The 21,118-nt window shown below is 33.9% G+C and overlaps 1 protein-coding gene across 1 annotated transcript; it reads right to left on the bottom strand.

Annotated features, from left to right (window-relative positions):
* Positions 1–126: 126 nt before the first annotated feature.
* Positions 127–20,243, bottom strand: LOC128998494 (eukaryotic peptide chain release factor subunit 1-like). Its single transcript, XM_054424649.1, has 9 exons — positions 20,167–20,243; positions 16,950–17,125; positions 13,086–13,213; positions 12,629–12,779; positions 11,964–12,154; positions 11,219–11,348; positions 8,197–8,417; positions 7,234–7,381; positions 127–212 (listed from the first exon to the last, which is right to left on the bottom strand). The coding sequence occupies exons 1-9, from the start codon at positions 20,232–20,234 to the stop codon at positions 127–129; spliced, it is 1,299 nt and encodes a 432-aa protein (XP_054280624.1). The 5' UTR covers positions 20,235–20,243.
* Positions 20,244–21,118: the final 875 nt, after the last annotated feature.

The raw sequence follows: 21,118 nt of genomic DNA, 5'->3' as shown, positions 1-21,118 counted from the left end.
GGAATTTGGACAAAAAGTTTGGGGCATTCAATGCCAAAAAGCAATTAAAATAATAAATCATAAGCAAACTATTTACATAAGTTACAAATCTATTTACATTTTGATGTCTTACACTTTCTTCACGTCTCAATAATCATCTAGATTGAACACTTCGTTGGTGTCCAAATCGTCACACTGCATGCTCTGGAAATCCACTTTGTATCTTAGAAGCCCTAAAACAATCATGACGTTTGATCAAAATAAACTCAAATAACTGTTTTCTAATAGCAGCATGCACTAGGGGTTTATTTTTTACAAACCATCGCTGTGTAAATTGTAAGTGAGTCCTAATTCAGTGGCTTTACAGAGACTTTATATAGGTAATATTCTTAGTTCTAATTATTTGGCACCAATCAATGTTCTTGCATTTATCTAAGATATTCCAGGGTCTGCATTCTTTAACAGCTGGCCAAACTTTAAGAATCATCATTCATTGCTTAGCAAGAAGTAAGTAGAAGTGTTAAATTGTAACAGTTGTGGGGATAAAAAATTCCTATAATATTTTGTGTTTCTATAATAAAAACAGATGTAACACACTCCATTATCCTTTAGGAAATCTAAACAACATAAAAAATTTACCTTAATGGAGTTGTTAACCTATAAAATGTTAATGAACACCTTTTTAATCCACCTTTGGGTCCAAATGATCCCAATTAGGCTTTTAAGTTTTGAAAGAAGTAGTATAACTCATGGAAAATGTATGCAACAAACTCAGGACAGGTATCATGCAAACTTTGAAAAATATATATTTGCTTATAACATTTATTTTTGATTTTAATGCAAATGTTATTCCAGGTTAAAAATTCAAATTTTCCAGGACAAAACTTTTGCATCCAAATAAGCAAAACTAGCTAATCTATACCTCCTAGTACATTAAATCCCCCCGCCACACTAAACTTGCAGACTAGGCCAATTTCCATTTATCTGCTTGGATTTTACTTAAAATAATCTCCTCAAACTGTTAGACTTATTTAAAAAAGATAATTTTTTATTTGAATTTAGATTTGCTGGTAAAAAGAAGGCAATAAACTGTGCTTTTTATTAAAATGGTAATCACTTGGTAGGAAATAAACTAATTTTATAAAAATGGGAGAAGGACAGCGTCCCAGATCTTTTTTTGGGTTAATCCCCTGATTTATGGCCTGAGGGGTAGTGGTCACCAGTGGGGGGGTTGGGAATCGAGAATTCTGAATCCCACCAGAGGCGTTAACTTTTTGTCAAAGATTTCGCTTAGAATGCGATTACTTCTTAACTGTACATCTTTTGTTATAATTTTTAACTTTATGACCAAAACTATTTTTCGATTATTAACCTTTATTCGATTTTTTTATTATCAGCAAGTTTGGTTGGTTTGGTTAGGTTATGATAGTAATTTTACAATAAAAAAAATTATAGAATTAAATGTTAGGCATTTGTAAATTTACTTTATGAACAAAACTATTTTTTTTATTAGTAAACCTTCATTCGATTTTTCATTATCAGCAAGTTTGGTTAGTTTGGTTAGGTTATGACAGTAAAATTAAATTTAAATTTAACCTACAAACGATACGTTTTGACAGCGACGGTGATAGAGCTAACAATTTTCCGCGAACAGTTTGGCTATGCACGGTTGATGCGGAAGCGTTCGACACTAACCTAAAACTGACAGGTCAACCGACCGTGATTAAGAGGATTACAGCCTCGGTCATGTGCCTACACCCTATAAAAATACATCCCTAAACAAGCAAACCGCGGCAGATTATTTGTTCTCTATAAGATTAACATGAGAATATTAAGAGCTTTATTCCTGAATTTGCTACAGAAACATTAAGCGTACAACAATGCTTCTATACAAATCATTTGTTTCTTTAATCACTACAAAATAGTTTTATTAAATATTTCAAACTTTTTTAGGGGGGGGGGGTCCAAAATAGGAAAAACCAACTTTTACTCCATCCAGCCTACATTCCAATAGCTTGATCATGCCATGCCCCGAACTGATCTAAATAAATATAGGTTTACACTTTTTTTTCAAAAATGGATGATTTTGACATGAGTTATTGTGCTAACAGACATAACATAATTAATATATTACATTTAAGAACCATTTTTTACGAGTATTAAAAAATTAAAAAATCCCAGTAAGTTTATGTCAAAGACAAATATTTTGTGTAGGGCTTTGAGTTTGAATGTTCATACACAGTTATAGCAACCAAGTATATATATTAGCTCTTAAGTACTAAATAGTAAAGAATGTTCTGTAAAATGAGTCATAAACCTATTGCAACACTATGTAACACTGAATTTACTTAATTAAGGTAATTAACTTAGTAGGTCAACAGGTAATTATCATATTAATATTAAATCATTAAACACTGGGAATAGTAGTAGAACAAAACATTTTTGTCTAAACACACCAAAAGACAATGCACAAGTTAACCTCATCATCCATGACAAAAACAAAAAACTAAACGTGTGATTGAAACATGATTCATGCATAAAATAAGACATAATTGCAAGTGATTTCTAAGACAATAACAAACATGAATAACAAATTTAAAGAAGGAAATCAATGGATGATTTCCAATACTGCTCTTTTACAAACCTTACAAACCCTTATAATTACTAATAAATGGATAGCACAAAGCTCACTCCTATGTCACAGTGATATACCTTTATCTATCTAATTAAAGCCTTACTAATTTTATATAAAGGGTGTTTCAGAACTCCCTACCAATATTTTAGGGCATTGTTCCCGGGTAAGAATCATATCTTAATATCATATTTAAATTTTCGGGAAGTCCTTCGTTACTCACACAGCCGCATTTTGTTTTTTCACTTATAAATTTTTTCCTACATATTGGTTAAATGTAGGAAATTGAAACTTTGCAAAAACATTTATGACAACTAGACAAAGCTACAGAAAAATTAGGACAAAATTTAGAATTCATAAAACAAAATGGCGGCCGTTTAAATTTTTGTTTCTTAAACAACTTAAAAACCGTTAATTTTACAAAAATTTCACAAGAATACATTTTTTTAAGAAATTTAATAAAAAATCAAAATACACCTTATTTATTAATATTGGACAAATATTAACTGAGATATGGCAGCTTTAGTGATACATGACCGCTGGAAGTTAGTTGCAGTTAATGCCGAGGCATACGGCTGAAGTCTGTCCCAACAATACAACAATCACCGTCCTCTTTGCAAGTTATTTTTAAGTGATTTTAGATTATTTTAAACAATAATAAAATATTACATAACACCAAAACTGTATTTTTTATCAATTATCTATCATTAGGATGACTTAACAATTGCACACCTCTTTACTGTCTTAAAAATTTACACAAAACACCCAAACCTTTTATATCAGCTGTGGTGAAAGCCATCATAATTGTTTACAAACTAATCAGCTGATTTATTTGTTGTCTGAAGATGTTATTGTTTATTCAATGTAGTCAGTTCCTCTAACTTACTTTTAAAGTGTACACTCAGTGTAAAAGGTTAGAGGAACTGACTACATTGAATAAATAATAACATCTGTAAACATTATATTGGAGTTTGCATTATGAGTTCTACTGTACTCAAACTTATGGTGTTCATTTCTGAGCAGGGCCGGATTTAGCATTTTTGCGCCCCTAGGCCCAAATAATTTTCCGCCCCCTAGTCTGGTCACATTTATTCAAACCTTTATTAAAAACTATATAATTCCCATAGGCCTAAGTTAACTGCTTGAATAACACTCCTCTTTGGAATCAGAGCAAGTTTTTTTTTAAGAATTGACTTGTTTAGCCTTAACAAAATGCCGTCTTAAACACGTTATTTAGCAATTTTATGCTTTTAATAAATGCTCACGTTTGTGGCCGTGGTGGGACTGAAACAAAAAAACTCAACCACCCGAGCATTCCTGCAAAAAAAACATGGCCATTGGTTCCAATTCCAGGCCCAAAAAAACATGAACTCCATACAGTACGTCATACCATAGATTAAACCTGCTCCTTTAGTAGATTTGTCATCATTTTGGATTAGCTGAAAACAATTCTTGTTATTTTGTTTAAGGAGTATGTTTTATCTATGTTTAAACCTAGTTTATCCAAAATAAAACGATCTAATGATTAAAAATAGGTCGTCTCCTGTTTATTTTACTAGAAATTGAAACACACATCATAGAACTTACCCTAAAATAATAGAAACAAAACGTCAAAACTAACGTCCAGTGTCACCAACACCAACATGAACTAGACATGAACAAATTTTGAATTAACCATGTTATAAGAAGTCGACTTGAGTAATATTTAATCTATGGTCGTACTGCATCTAGATTAAATATGCAGAGTGGTTTCCAAAGCAAAACCATAGATAAAACATACTCCCTTGTGTTGGTTAGTCTATGGCAAAACAGAGCAATATTCCGGCTAACCGTACCGTCCTTACTTAGGTCTGAGGAGAAAAGGACAGCATTACTGTTGTTTTGGAGGGTATTGGATTTTTCTAAAATCTAATGCAAACAGAGATTAATATTTTTTCGTTAATTTTAAAGGTAAATACATCGTTGTTTTGATATTCAACACAACTTATTATATATTTTAACTTGATCCTGCAGATTGTTGTAAACTAATCAAAAGACTTAACTTTTGAGGTGAGAGTGATTTCTAGCACGCATGCGCCCCCAATCAATCTGACCAGTAGTACCGAGCCCTAGCCTGCATACCCCTTGGGCGCTCGTCATCGTCAACATCCCTAGAGCCTACTCCCGTAAAACCAATGTTCTTTGATCTTTACCAATTTTGTAATGAAATTGATGCGTGATTCTGAAAATAGATTACATTTTCTAACAATTATTTCTTCTTATTAAATTCAGAATCACAATGCTTTGGAGTTTTTTTTACTATGACTTTTTATTTTAGAGAGCCTAGGTATAAAAAAATTACTCTCGGCCGTGCGCCCTCTGGGACCATGCGCCCATAGGCCCGGGCCTACCGGGCCTATTGGGAAATCCGGCCCTGTTTCTGAGTCGCCTTCCGGATTACCTAACAATTACTAATCTAGACTCTAGAGGTTAAATACCTTGTTGCCAACCTAATCCTTGGTACCCAGGATTACGTTGGCAACACTGCATTTAACTTCTAGATTAGCTCATGATGGGTTTTTTTCATTCTTTATGTTTGAAGTAGGCTGATCAGCCTTGCAATAGAAGACAGAATGAGGCTGAAATCAGCAGCTGAAGGTGACAATTTGTTTACAAAAGACAGGATAAGTACTATAAAAGAGCTTATTTATAACCTATTCTCGCCCTCTGAACCAAATACTTGATTTTACAATCACTCCTCTCCTGCCCGAGCAGGTAAATAACAGTTAACCATATCATTATATGTAATTTGTATTCAATGGAAATTTTCCAAGGAGAATAACTCATAGTAGCAGTGTTTCCATACGCGGGATTATTATACAGAAAACACGAGTTTTAGGGCATGAGCGGGATTAAAACAGGATTTCGGATGAAACAGGATTTTCAACTATGACGCCTCTTTTTATTTTGTATACTTATCGTTAGTGAATAACTAACACCAATTGATTAAATTACCGTAGTAAAATATAATAGCAATGATTGAACAACTATTTAATCACTATACGTGTGGGATTAGAAAAAAAAAATCATGCAGGATAAAATGGGATTTTTTAATAGCAGGATTGAGCGGGATTTCTCGACCCAGTGAGCGGGATTATATTTTTGGTCCTGTGGAATCACTGCATAGTAGCTGACACAAACAAAGTTATGAAGAATAAAGGTTTAGCATAAAAGAGAGATAGCAGCTAGCTTACCTTAGCTAAAATCCAGGTAGAACATGGTAGACACAACATTGATAGTCCTGAGGTTTATATGTGTACTATAGCCTACCTGAACATGTTTCATATGGAAGCTAGATACTATCCCTCTTATTTATTACAATCACAATCCTAGCCTATAGCCTTTCCTTAAATAAAACAAAGGGTATACAACTTACTTTGAACAGTCAATGAGAGATGAGGCTAGGAATTAGAAGTAGAGAGATAGGAATAGTTTCAACAAGGAATTGGTCAGTAATACATGACAAATCTTATTAATTAATATTGGATATTATCATTTTACATCATTTTCTGTATAATAACATGATAAGCAACCAATATACTGTATGGATTGCTCCGTGCAAGTAACTTATTTGCTTCTTGAAATAAAAAAGCAGTAAATAAAAATAATGAATAGTAATGAAGATAGAAATGCCAACTAAAAAAAATGCAACACAGAATGTTTAGGCAACCAAGTCACCTCTCAACACTTGACCAGGTTCACATGATCTGCCTGGAGACTCTACAAGTCCACACTTTGTAGTGAGGAATTCCTGTTTGCATTAAACCAGACGATAACATTGGGCCACTTAGCACACTTCACTGTACACTGCAACTGAAGCTGTTCTTACATAAGGTCTCGCAATATCTATTATTTAAGCTTGACTCTACACTTGGATGACATGATAAAATGAAATTTTTTATCGATGACTTAAGAGAACTAAAGACAAAAATCCAAAAAATGATATCTGAGTATTTTAAAATATCTTAACAATAGTATTAAAGGTAAACTAAACACTGGGATTAAGGTATTTTAGAAGTAGTTTAAACAGCACTGGTTCTAACAATGATTGATGAGCCAAACTAATAAAGTCTTTCCAAACAGTTGGTCACAGGCAAAATCGATGTACCAACAGCAGAACCTGTTATTTCCAAATTTGTAACTGGGAACAGACTTGGACTCCAGCATTGCCCAAGAATAATGGGTTTTCTAACAATATTTCTTTAAAATACATTATTTGTTCAAACATTATTTTTCTACTATTTAATGACAAAATTACTTTTGTCTGTGGTTATGGTATGATTATTTTATTTGCTTATCCCTGGTAGAAGTTGGGTTTGTACGTATACTGTAGTATCACTGCAGGTTATTCTCTGATTGATAATTATAAATACAAAACATTTAGCAACATACCAGCAAATAGTAAGAAAATGTATGTATAAATATATGAACTTGGACCATAATTTGTTAGTACTGTATCTCAATTGTTAAACTCAGTTTACAGGACAGAGTAAATGAAAAGAAGAAATTACATCAGAACAATCAAATAATAGAGTTAAACTGAGTGTTGAGACCCTGGTAGTAAGAGTTATATAGTAACTCACCTCCAATTCCACCAAATCCTTTGACAAACTGTGAGCCCTCTTGTGACTTGTCTGAGATTATCTCCAGGGTTGTACCAAAGCTCTTGTAGTTGTTGGCCAGCCACTCCAGCAAGGGTTGCTTATCCTCAGTCTTCAGCTCAACTTTACTCTGAGGTAACAACATACAAACATCATTACAAGAGAACACTGAGGGGGGATGTTATTCCAGCAGTGGGTAGGATATCAGATAAGTAGAATTTAGTAAAGAGGCAAGTATAGAGAGTGCATAACAGATATTGTACTCAGAACTGCTTCTGGAATTATCTCTTGGTAATTCAAACATTCGATATCAAAACTTTTGATAATTCAAAATAAAAGAGTAGTCAGTAAGGAATCTCTTGATACTTAGAAGTTACACCATGCATTTTGAAACACCTGGTATTTTAAAGTCCAAGCAGAGGCCAGGCCAATTTGGAACACACTAAAATTTGATGTTTTATTGGCAAAACGCTCTATAATTTGAAGGGAGGGGTTACTTCCTGTCATTACAGGAAAATATACATCCTACTAGCACAAAAGTTTGTCTTAAATAATGTCATTGATGACAAAAGAATGAACAGCAAAAGCAAACAAAAATAACAGATTTTTTGTAACTAACAAAAATTAAGCTGTTGTTTTTTATAAAGTAACTTAAATACGGTGTTTAAATGTAACGCTCTGTAACTTACATCTTTGCATGAAACAGTAATGAAAACAAAACTAACTCTTTGTAATTGAAACTGTTTCTCTTCCTTATGATAAACTGAACTCTTGATCATTCTAAACTATCGTTCATTCAAATTGATTTACTTGGCCCAAAATTTGAAATCATCAAGGACTCTACTGTAGATCCATTGGAGAGAAATTCTTTTTCTGCGACACAATCACTATCACTTTGTTTTATAAGATAGTGAGACTAAGTATGTAAGAGTGACTTGTACTTGCCTCCTTATCGATGAAGTGAGTCTTGTCCTTCTCTTGCTCAGGTGTAAGATGGAGGACCTTCTCCTCACCGTTTGTGTGATTCTTCATCACATAGCGTTGGATTTCCAAGTTCTCCCAGCAAATAAGATTTTCTACAGAACCTAGTTCCAAGGCTCTCAGAGTGTCTTCAACTCCAAAACAGTACTTGCCTGTGTCTTTACTTATTTCTTCAAAGTATCGACCTGAATTATAAACAAAAAAGAAGTTAGCCTATTTTATGGGTTAGGTTACATTTAAACATCTTTGCCACCAAGACTGATAATCGAATATAATATAATAGGTTGCGTACCTTATTCCGTCTTCAGTCTTAACTTAGTCAATGCTGGATGACTAGTTTCGGGAACAAAGTCCCATTATCAAATCCTTATTTATTATTTATTTATTTATTTGTTTATAACACCATTTTTACAGGGTTGACATGCTGATACAGATAAATACCCCCGCCGCAGCAAACCTGCCGTCTAAGCGAATTTCCATGTGACTGAATTGATTTTCAATCGATCTATTTAAATAACATTAGGTTTAACGAGTACCTAGGTTTGCTGCTACAAGGAAACTAATAAAGTGTGTGTTTTAAGTCAAATAATTATTGCTTAGTATAAAATGAATATATTTTCCAAGTTTGATCAAAAGAGATCCATAAACAAGCAAACTACAACATTTTAAAATATTCTCCATAAGAATAACATGGGAATTTTAAATTTAAAATTTTTTTAGTTTTCTCCGTAACCAATAACCATACAAAAACACTTTGATATACTAAATTGTTTGTTTTTTTTAGCTCTTTAAGAAGGTTTAGAGAAAAATTGGGAAATTTTGTGTTTTGAGGGTCAAAAGTGAGAAAAACCAATTTTTACCCCATAAAACCCCCCATAAAACCCTGTTCCTATGGTCCGATCATGCTGGATCGCGAACTCATTCAAGTTTATCCCGCCTTACACCTTCAAACCAAATTTCATCAAAATCGGATAAAAATTACTCAAGTTATCGTGTTCACGGACACATATATATATAAATCTATATATATATATATATATATATATATCTATATATATATACATATATAAAAATTTGAACCACGCTCTGCGTTGAGCCGTGACATGCCCACCAAGCGTCCCACCAATGTCACGCCTCAGTTTTTTTTTATAGTGCGAGTACTGGCCTTGCGCCGGAACTCAATCGGGTTGGATCTGGCAGCAGTCCTGCAGACCCCGGGACATTTTCCGCTGCCGAGCACATTTTTTCGGCAGAAGAACAGCGACTGTCATCGTTTCATGTCAAGTTTTGTGTTTGTAATGTTACTTTTATATCAGTTAACATCTAGTCACATTTTTACTGTGCTTCATACTAACCAATTTCTTGTAACATGTAATTAAACGGATTGCCAGTCGTCAGATGAGGTCCCAGATGGGAGGCTCTTACTGGTCGCTGCTTCCGGAGAGGTTCGCCCGGTTGATGGTTTAGAGGTGGAACCTTTGTTAGAGTTTTTGGGAAAGGTGTTGCACCTGAAGGAGTTCCCAGGCATGGAGGACTCAGTAGTGTTGGAACTGCTGGTTCCACTCTGCCTGAGACCTCTTGGTGACAAATTGTTAGACTGTTTGAAACGGGGAGTAAATTTTGACAATTTTCACAGTGAAGTGCTTGAGCTCTTTGTCCCCTTCAGGGTCATGGAGAGATTGAAAGTTGAGAGAGTGTTTCGACCTCAAACACTCTATATGGTGAATATGGTGTTTTTGGCCTCTGGGGACATCAAAATGAAAAAGTAAATCGGTCCCGGGCCTAAGTCTTACCATGAGACCTACGGTAATAGCTTATTCCCTATAGGGAAATTCGCTAATAAGATAAATACAGATAACCGACGCAGGTTACACGGTGAACTGCTACAACGAGTTCTGTCGTGTCCGCCGTGTAACCTGCGTCGGTTTGTCCCGTATTCAATGTGGCCGGCCTATCGTAAATGTGTTTGTAACTTTTATTTATGTAAAATGTGTAAATTTTATGTGTCGTCAACCTGCATGTATACATTGATGAAGACTTACGTCGGATATTTGACCATATTCAATTGATGTTTTAAATAAGAATTTGATAATGGGACTTTGTTCCCGAAACTAGTCATCCAGCATTGACTAAGGGTTAGGTTAACTATTTGGTTGTCACCAATCAATAAACGGTTGAAGTTCTGACTAAATTTTTTCATTCAAATAAAATCAAAGCTTTATTTCCCAATAGACAATACAATTGCGTGTGAAATGGTCAATGAAAGGTTGTTGGTTAAACATTTGTCAAGGAAGAGTACTTGAGTACAAGGTCAAAACACGAGATACAAAGAGAATATAAAATATATTTTATATATAAAATATAAAATGCATGCAGATGAGGATAACTACAAGAGAAAAAGTACAAACATTACTCAATATAAAATGGTGTAGGAAGTTCAAAAAAATCCTTTAGTTTGTAGAACGTGTTCTTTACTAGCCACATATGAATTTTAGCTTTAAAAACTTTGTAAGGAAGTGTTAGCAATTTGTTTGGCAACTTATTTGGACATTTTAGGCCCAGAATTTTATGACTGTTCATTGTTTTACTCAGTCTAACATGGGTTATATCAAATTGAGGTCTGTTTCTAGTTTGAAAATCATGAAAATCACTCCTTGTGGCATGGGAGTCCTTAAAACTATTTCCTTAAAACTAGTTAACATGATACTAAATATATATGAATTAATAACGGTTAAAATATTAAGTTTTCTAAATTACTTGATGCCTACAAAATAAGTTTTGTAAAATAGGCCTAGCTATATTTTTTTGAGTGGTTCATCCAAATTAAAACCCATTTTGCATCAGTGTCCATTAAATTCATTTGTGTTCATTTAAATGCTAGTTAAAGGTTGGTTTGGTTCTATTTCTTTACAAGACACAATAAAATACTGAAACAAATGTTATTACAGATATTATGTTATTAAAGAAATTAAAGAAAGGAGCATACCTATTAGTTTTTTCTCCTGTATGAATTTGACATTTTGCAGTGACTCAGCAGCTAATTCAATGGCCTGGTTGAAACCATTTTCTCCACCGTATGACACGTCGACTACCTTAACAATTTTAGCTTGAAGTCTCTGAAAATCAGAGTAAAATTTCATTAATAAATGATTTTATCTTAGTTTATTGAATAACATTAGATTTATAGACAAAATACCTGCGGACTTAATGGAGCTTAAATATTTCATTATAAGAAGAGAAGCTCTTCAATAAAGCCCTTGTAAGAGATTATTATCATAACTTCAGCTTTGAAATGAAATGAAATGAAAATCCTTCCTTTATTGAGGCGAACTTAGGACCTCATGGTCCTTTCTTACAGTTAACCTCTTCAGCAGTTAACAGCTTTCATAATGTACAATATCCAGAGGTGTTACCTCCTGTTACATGTAATTATTAAAACAATATTATTGTTAGAGGGTTCATTTCTGAACTTATATTCTGCATATAAGAGTAACGTTAGATCTTTTTGAAACAAATATCTACAGCTTGAAGATTTACTGCGATAAAAAAATCTGTGCTTCAGTACAGTAGTGCATAGCTAACAAAAATATCAAGATTACTGAATTAGTCTAAAAATAGTCATTGACATTATTGTGACCAAATGGATTCTACAAACATTTCCAAGAAAAGGTAAGGTTTAATTTTTTTATTAGTCTAGTTTAATCTGCAATTTTAGTTTAAATATAACTTACAGGATCAAACAAATCCGACTGGCTGAGCTCGGTCTTAAAATCTGCATTGCCAGCCAGGATAAGACCAGATACATTGGGCTTCTCATTGTTGATGAATAACTTAGTGGCTGTTTCTGCCACCTTCCGAACATAGTTGTGTCTCTTCTCTGATCTTATGCGAGCAAACCGCATAGCGGACTGACCACCTCTTGCTGAAAACAAAAGTAATAAACTGTTTTTGAGATTTAATTTTAGAAAACCATTAAAACTCATAACTACTCTTACCCAAGGAGGGTGGTTTATGCCTAGGCCTACTCATAAAAGAACAACATGTTGTAAACATTTGATTAAGTAAAATAATTACTCAAAGATGTTAAGAGTAAAATATGAATAATAATAACAACGAGTTAACTTACCAAAACTTAAAATCTTGCTTTGAAGTAACTTTTGGTAACAAAACCATAAAATAATTAAATACAAGATGCTACTGAGAGCCATTAGACCCAAAGACCAATAAGTGAACGGGTTTAAAAACAAAGCTTAAATAGAAATAAGGTCACCATTAGAAAGGCTAATACTTCTTTTAAAATTTGTATAGAGTTATTTGCATTTAAGAATCTCTAAAATAGCGTACTCGTCAAGGGGTACTTTTAGTATTTCTTTAATATAGATGTAGGTGTACTAACAGTGTTTTCTGGGGAGGTCAACACCGTATGAGGTTAAGACCTCTTTTGTGTTGCCTTGCAATGTCCCAAACAAGGCACCATGTCCATCCATCACAATGATGCCAAACGTCTGGTCGTCTTTTAAAAGATTATCCAGTGCTTCTGTGTGAAACTAAAAAAATGAGTCATGCATTACCAACTTGTAAAAATTATTAAGAGATTATTACTTTGGATCTCAGAGGAGAAGGAGTTAAAGTGGGATGATGTCTGACATTTACACCAAACCCTTGCAGCCCTGGAGAAACGCAAGCTGAATTAATTCATTAAAATAACTTAGCCTATAAATAATAAATATTTTGAAATAACGAGAGTTGTCTTTTTGAAAGACTTTTTGTAAAAGATTAGATCTGACATTGACGTTAAGTAATTTATTTAGCAATGTTAGATGTAAAAACGTCTGATACTAGGTACTTCTTACCTTATTGTCACAAAGGTATAGGGAAGTATTAATTGGCCTGATAGGCTCAACAACAGTGTTGACCTTCCGCTCTTTCCCGTCTTCAGTTATTGTCGTACCACAAAATACTGCGAGACCATTTGGTGGCACTGCAAAACGTTGATTGAAAGATATTACAACAAGTTAACTTGAAGCTCAAAATCTAGCAAAGCCTAATACATAAGCTTATCTAAGAACTAACATACCACTTTCAAAAACTTTTAGCCTAAAATTCGTGGTCAAATTTTTAACAAACATGAGGAACGTGAAAAAGCCTTCACTTGCAATTAGTCATACGAGCATAATTTAAATGCAACCTAAATGTCAAGCTTGTAGCTGCTCCAATATGGCTGTTGGGTTTTTATCAGTAAATGTTAAATTGGTCGTTGCTGTGGCCAGGAAACAGCTCCATAAAGAGAGGTCAATCTAATGTCTTAGACAAAGCTTGGCGGTAGGGGCTCACTTAAAATACACAAAAATAATAAAACAAAATAACTGAAGGTAAAGTATGATATCTCAATTTGGAAAAGAATGTGTTGTATAGTAATAGGAATTTCCCAAGAGGCCAAAAACACCATCTGTTTGAATTCATATATTTGAGTGTTGATTAGCAAGTAAAAATGATCCCATTCTGATAAAATTTGGTACAAACGTGTAAACCTACATTTATTCAAACGAGTTTGCAAACCAGCTATGAGAACAGGGCTGTATGAGGTAAAAATAAGTTTTTCCTATTTTGTTCGGTTAAAAATATTCCTTGATCTGTTTATAATCATAAATATGTCATTGTTATGTGATTATTCTTATTGTTTACATTTGAATTATTTACAAGTTGTACACAGATTTAGTTAAGTTAATAAAGATACTTTTTCCTACAGTCACCCGACAAAGTTGGCTTCCTTGTACTGTTTATAATACAGAAAGCTGCTAAATTGCTGCATATTTATACTTTTTCGTACGGTTTATACTTTGCCGCACATCAGGATTCCAACGAAACAACACAAAACAGCGTGGTTCTATTATGTATGTAATCCGTGTACGCTTGGAAATAGGTTGGCAACACTTAAAGATAATAATACTTCAGCTGATTAACTATTATAACTACGATTTAACGGGGTAGCGGATTTTTATCCCCCTGGAATTTTACCCCCTGGGCAAACGTGACATCAGAAACCAGAGGGGAAAAATTCCGGCCGCGAACTTTTGAGTTTTGCGACACTCCCGGATTTTTAACCCCGGAATTTTACCCACTCGCCAGTTATATAAATTAGTGAGAATGATTAATTATCTTCGTTCTGTTTTAATTTAATAGTAAATATTTTATTATTAAGTAGCCTATATTGATGTATTTGTAAAATGAACTAATCGAACAGGTTTTAGCGAATTTCCCTATAGGGAAGTAGCTATTACCGTAGGTCTCATGGTAAGACCTAAGCCCGGGACCGATTTACTTTTTCATTTTGATGTCCCCAGAGGCCAAAAACACCATTCGTTCAAATTTTTATATATCTATATATAGATATATATATATATATATATATATGTGTCCATCCGCACGATAACTTGAGTAATTTTTGTCCGATTTTGATAAAATTTGGTTTGAAAGTGTAAGGCGGGATAAACTTGAATGAGTTTGCGAACCAGCATGATCGGACTATGGGAACGGGGGTTTATGGAGGATTTTATGGGGTAAAAATAGGTTTTTCCCATTTTTGACCCTAAAAACACAAAATTTCACAATTTCTTTTTAAACCATTTTGTAGAGCTTAAAAAAACAAATAATTTAGTATATTGAAGCGTTATTATGCGCCTAATTGTTACGGAGAAAATTCAAAAAAATTGTAATTTTAAAATTCCCATGTTATTCTTATGGAGAATAAGTCAACTGTTGTAGTTTGCTTGTTTATGAACATATTTTGATTGATTTTGGAAAATACTTTTATTTCTTACTAAACTATTATCATAAAAAAAAAAAAAATCTTTTTTACCCTCCCTGTTGCAGCAAACCTATAAGTACTCGTTAAACTAATTCTATTTAAAAATAGGAAATAAATGTGCTATTTAATGGAAGCATTTTAGTGTAAATCCAATAAGGTTAATGGAAATTCGCTTAGTCTGCAGGTTTGCTGCGGCGGGGGTATTTAATTTTAATTTTGAGATTCTAGTATTAGGATTCGATTTTTGAAGCCAACAATATGACAAGCAAGTTACAACATGACAATATGTAACAATATGAAGCAAGTTATTATGTCGTATAAACAATCAACTGAATGATAATTGTGTCGAACATTTCTTTACAAAATAAAGAAATAAAGATAGGCTACTAAATAGTTAAATGTTTATTATTAATTAAAAACAGAAATAAGAAAATCAAAAAATCATTCAATTTCTATAATAGGCCAGGGGGTAAAATTCCGGGGGGTAAAATTCCGGGGGTAAAAATCAGGGGGTAAAATTCCAGGGGGTTAAAATCCGGGGGTAAAAATCCAGGGGTAAAAATCCGGCCCGTACATCTTCAGTTGTCTAAAACGCTAGTTATACGGACAGGGGGTAAAATTCCGGTTTTTATTGCTAATCTAATTAATCACGCTCTAGCTATTTTCATTAGACTTCCAAATCCGCGGGGGTAAAATTCCGGCCGCGAACAAACTTTTGGCCACTCAGGCTACTACGTCATAGTGACGTCAGCTTTGCCCAGGGGGTAAAATTCCAGGGGGATAAAATTCCGGCGACCCGATTTAACCTGTCATTTCGTGTTTATAGTTTCGGTACTTAAGGATTTTCTTTTAAACGTTTTTAAAACATTCCTACAATCTCAATAAACAAGAATATACCATTAAAGCACTTTTTTAGGTGCGGAAACCACTTCAAATTACAAAAACATACGGAACTATTTTCTTAAGTCGTGGAGCGCATTGCTTCCCGAGGAAAAATAGCGAAGTGAGACAGACCGGGTACTAGGTACTTTCTCTAGGGCATCTATTTGTGTTGCCAACTGAACCTAAAAACGTGTTGTATATAGGGTTTGTAAGTCTAATTATTTATATGCTTTAGTGACTATAGGAAAAATATAATGTGTAACACGAGTGCAAAAGGCCTTTGCTGCACTGAGCCGCAGGCGAGTGAACATTGCTCTCGTGGGAAATAACTATTGTTAAATATGAAAGTTAGTAAATTCTATTAATTAATTTTTAACCCCTAAAAATAGTTTATTGAAGTGTTGTTATATGCCTAACGCTTACAAACAAAAATTCCAAGAAAAGTAATTATTGAAAATAACTATCTTATTATTATAATAAAATATCTTTGGAAAGATTTAGGATAGGTACCTTATCAAATTCCACCATGGACTAAAATCATGGATTAGGATGTTAGGCTATAGAATTTTTCAATCTATTGCTATTGTGAAAGATATGTGGATCATCGCTATGATTATCTGAAGTCAGAATATCTTTGAAGTTAAAGATCATAAATTTGAAAGATCAAAAGAAAATACTGTTTGCAAGGTCATAATGAAATAGGTAATCTAACAAATATTTCCGGGTACTTAAAGTTTATTAAAATCCAACTTTTAAGAAAGATGTTTGACAATTAATTACTGGAAATTTAGTTAAACAGCAACACTTTAAGTGATTGACCAACAATTGTTAAAATTATCATTGTCAACATGTCTGCTAAAATTATAGAATTTGAAGCTTGAATTGAAAATTAACAGAATTGAAGAAAAAATCTTAACCCTTTGGCCTGTACTGGGATCAAAAATAAATTTTACAGAGCCAAACTAACTTAAACTTATTTCAAAGATTTTTTAACACACCACGTCAACTAATTATCATTGTTACTAACCGTTTTTGTAGCACTTCAATTTTTGCTGTACAGACGTTATAGCACCTAAGACTGACAACCTATTCACAGTGGACTTTATTTTAGCAGCTGTGCCAAATTCATCGTTTAACATTCTATTGGCTCCCCCAATCTGATCTTTTGGCGACAAGATCAGTGAAATCATGGAGGTTCCATTGCTGGAAAAAATATTTAACATTAAACTTAACGTAACTTGTAGCCTATCAACAACTGAAATTGAAATCTTCAGCCAACAGAACATAGAATAGTATTTAATTTGGAATTGCAAAGCTTCTTTGTAAAAGTTAAATGAAGACTTATGGGCTATATATAATACTGTTCAGTTCTAGGCCTAGTTTTAAAATGAAACAATGATATATTTGTTACCGTATTTATTTTCAGCGTAAGTACTCAATGAACTTAACAGGTTCACTACCAGGTGTCACACTCCTCTAAAAGTTTTATACAGTGTGACAATTAAGTTTTAGGACTACTTAATAACTTAAAATGAAAAGAGATAACACAACCAAATTTGGCACGTCATTATTGGTAATATTAAGCTACTTTTCTGTGTATATGGTGGTCGAATGTCATGTATAGGGAACGGCCCATAGGGAGTATGTTGAAAATCTCAAAGGTAAGCAAATGCTGATATATGCATCAAATTAAAGGTATTTTTGAACCAAAAACAATACCTGAAACCAAACCTCAAATAGATAATTGAGTCAAAAACGGCAGCCATTCAAAGATTTATAAATAAATAAATTTATACATTGATAAATTTCTTTTCCTTGTACTGACTTGGCTAATGCAAGTATTGTCAATTTGGCCCAATAAATGACTTATTGACTCATTTCTTGAATCTGCCATTTGGAATCTTTAAACGGCTGCCATTTTTACTCAGCTGTTCTTTTGAGCTCAAATTTGGGGCATTGTATTCTAAAATTAAAGACCCTTAATTTGATATGCATATCAACCTATGCTTAAGTTACGTTTATGATTTTCTTCCGTCTTTTGGAGGGCACGTCCTGTAGGAGGTAGAGTATAAGTAAATGCCATTGCAAACTCAATGAATCTTTGAACAGCTGTAATTATTGGCTCAATTGTCCATTTTTGAGGTAGGATCTGTGGCATTGTTTTAAGTTTAACAGGTCCTTTAATTTTATGTACATCTCAACCTATGCTTACCTTTAAAGGTTTTCATCATACTCCCTATAGGCTGTCCCCCATAGGTTGCATCCAATCACCATGTACACAAAAAAGAAGCTTACTATTACCAGTAATGATATTCCAAATTTGGTTGAGAGATCTTTTTTAGTTTTAAAGTTATATAGCCGTTCTAAGACTTATTGCCATTCTGTAACTAAGGACTCATAGAAAAAAAACATATAAGTTACCGGTAACTTAGGGTGCGTTCACAAAGAAAGCTGGTTACAAGTAACTTACTTTCAGCGCTTGAGAATGCTGTTGTGTGTTCACAACAAACGCTTGCATTTCAAGCTCAGTGTAGTCTCAGCTCTGGACGAGACAATATCTTCCCGAAGCGATGGAGAGTTATTTTTGATTGAAAATGTAAATTTCGTAAAATTCGTAGAAGGAAATAAGTAGGTGTTCATGCAATTAACCGCGGAAGAGGTAGGTTCGGGGAATACCACCATCACCAAATTGAAACTGGGTATTTCCCCAAATTGAAACTGGACAAAGTGGGGTTTTTTTCTTATATGAGAATGGAGTTAACCGTGTTTAATTACATCCTCAAGAAAATTGAAAGTGTTTTAGTGAAGTTTTGGGAGATTTGGCATAAGCAACCTATCCATGCACCAGAACGAATTTAGGGCCGATAATAAAACTTAAAACATACTCGAAGGGAGTTTTAAGCACCCTCTGTAGCTGATTAATTAATATTCAAATAATATTGTGAGATATATTCAAATGTTTTAATTTTCTAGGTAAATAAAGTAAAAGTATACAGGTTTGATCCATAAAAAATCCAACACTTAATTAATATTGAAATAAATGTGTTTGTCTATCATCTACATATATGTTATATTTGCCCTATTGGTTACGTTATTGAACATTCTAGGGGAAATCCACAATAGGTAGGTACGTGGGTAATATAGGCTATTTCTTTTGGAAATTTGAACCTCTAAATACTTGAGCTATCAACACTCATCAACATCCATACTGCACTAAATTAGTTGTTTCTGCCTGGTTCGGTCAACAAGCGCCGGAAATTAAGTACAAAACGTTCTTGCGTGCTTGTCAGAGCTTGTAACAAGCGCTTGCTAGTCGGCACAAGCTTTGTCTGTGAACGCACACGCTTGATACTATGTTGACTTTTCTCACGCCGGTTCGAGCTTGCAAGCGCTTGCCAACAAGCGCTTGTAACCAGCTTTCTTTGTGAACGCACCCTTAGTTCCAAAGCTTTAGCCATATAAGTTAGCTTTAGTTCATATATAGGCCTAAGTCTTGTCAGCAAGCAGGGAGGTGCAAGGGAGTTGGATGACCATTTGAACTCATTGTAACTAGTAACCTAGAAAGGTGAGGTTAAAGGTATCAATACATAAATTTGACTTAGGCTACATAGGAATTTCATAACTCACAGTTAACTTAATATATCGTCATAAGTTACAGTGTAATGCTAAAGATAAGATTTCAATACAAAAATTTTACAAAATGCCGACAATTTACTATACCAACACAAAGGGTATTGACATGTAAGTTTGACGTATGCGTTCCAAGAAATCAACCAGCAAGGACATAAAGAAACACACTACGACCCAACCAAGGCAACTGGCTGGAACTAGTCTTGGTTGAGGGGGTTGGGGGTGTGACACTAAAGATAACTTGCCCTAAGTCAAACTTAAGACGATGCCCATCTAGGGTTAAATTAGTCCTTGGACTCCATGTCATCAAGAAGGGTAGAGTACAGTATAGTTCTAAGACTGCAAAACGGATTTAAATAAAAAGCTTAGGAAAGTTTCAACAGAGTCTCTATGAATAGATACCAAAAGAGAGCACATTCCTCAGGCTTACAAGTTTGGTCATCTATGAACAGAACTTCTAGGGCCTATAAAATCTAGAATAAATCTAGTCGAGCTCTAAGCCTAATTAGGCTAATACTGTTTGTAACTTACTACAAACGTAGACCACTGTTAAACTGGTTTTTGCATATGCACTTAAAACTTGAGGATGCAATTACTTAGATTTGTTTACTCACCCTTTGCAATTTTTTAATTTTTTTAAAATATTTGTAAATTTCCAAACATCCACTACATCAGCGTCCATAGCTTCAACTGTAGAGAAGGCAGAAGGGAGGGAAGCCGGAATATGCGATTAGGAATAGAATAGGAATGATGCTACAACGCTACAACACAACAATAATGCAATTGAAAATGCAAAAATGCAACGGCAATAAAGACATTAAAAATACAAATGTTACGAAAAATCAAAGGCATCTAAAAACACAACTAAGCATTGAATATTGCAGTGTAATATCAGTTCTTATATTGTCACGCCACAGCCACTTCTAACTCCAGGTTTTTAGTGTCCGACGTCCCATAAGATAACATGGAAGACAGGTCACATCAACTCATTAATTCGCACTTTATTGATTTAAATTTACAAACATACAATTTAATGACATGTTGAAAATAAAACATACAGAACTGAAAATCAAAACAATATGAATTGAATATCTATGTCTGTACATGCTGAGTCATTTTCTTAGTCCAGTAACTCAGTTCTCGTAAATAAATATATAACATTAGCTGCTTACAAACAAAACACTAAATAATGGTGTAAATACCTTCATTTATGTGATCAATTTGTTGCTAAATTGCAAACGGTTTCGACTCACAAAGGAGTCATCTTCGGGCCAGTACAGATGTTTTCTTGCTTCATTTGAAGGTCGTCAATTTATAATATAAATAAATACATTTAACACGCACACGTACACGAACATAAAAACAAACATTTAGGGTTGAAAACGAAGGATAATACTATACGGTAACGGGTTATCCTTCGTTTTCAACCCTAAATCTTAACTAACCCCTAACTTCTTACCCTAACTTTTAACTACAGGCCGCGGCCTTAGAAGTGGCAACATCGCAAGTAGGGTTGTAACAACTGTTTTGTTTGAAGGCAGCTAACGGTATTTGTGTATATTTTTA

This window comes from Macrosteles quadrilineatus, unplaced genomic scaffold (genome assembly GCF_028750875.1).
Source record: "Macrosteles quadrilineatus isolate MER2022 unplaced genomic scaffold, UCM_ALF_1.0 Scaffold_7__1_contigs__length_78375512, whole genome shotgun sequence".
NCBI lineage: Eukaryota > Metazoa > Arthropoda > Insecta > Hemiptera > Cicadellidae > Macrosteles > Macrosteles quadrilineatus.
This window is presented reverse-complemented; position numbering and strand designations above follow the sequence as displayed.

What these genes read in the sequence shown, in the direction of transcription:
- LOC128998494 (XM_054424649.1), bottom strand. Translation starts at nt 20,234, where the DNA reads ATGGACGCTGATGTAGTGGATGTTTGGAAATTTACAAATATTTTAAAA. An exon ending in AGTCGGATTTGTTTGATCCT is followed by an intron (nt 11,349 to 11,963) that starts GTAAGTTATATT and finishes TCTGATTTTCAG; the next exon opens with AGACTTCAAGCTAAAATTGT. An exon ending in AGGATTTGGTGGAATTGGAG is followed by an intron (nt 213 to 7,233) that starts GTGAGTTACTAT and finishes TGATTGTTTTAG; the next exon opens with GGCTTCTAAGATACAAAGTG.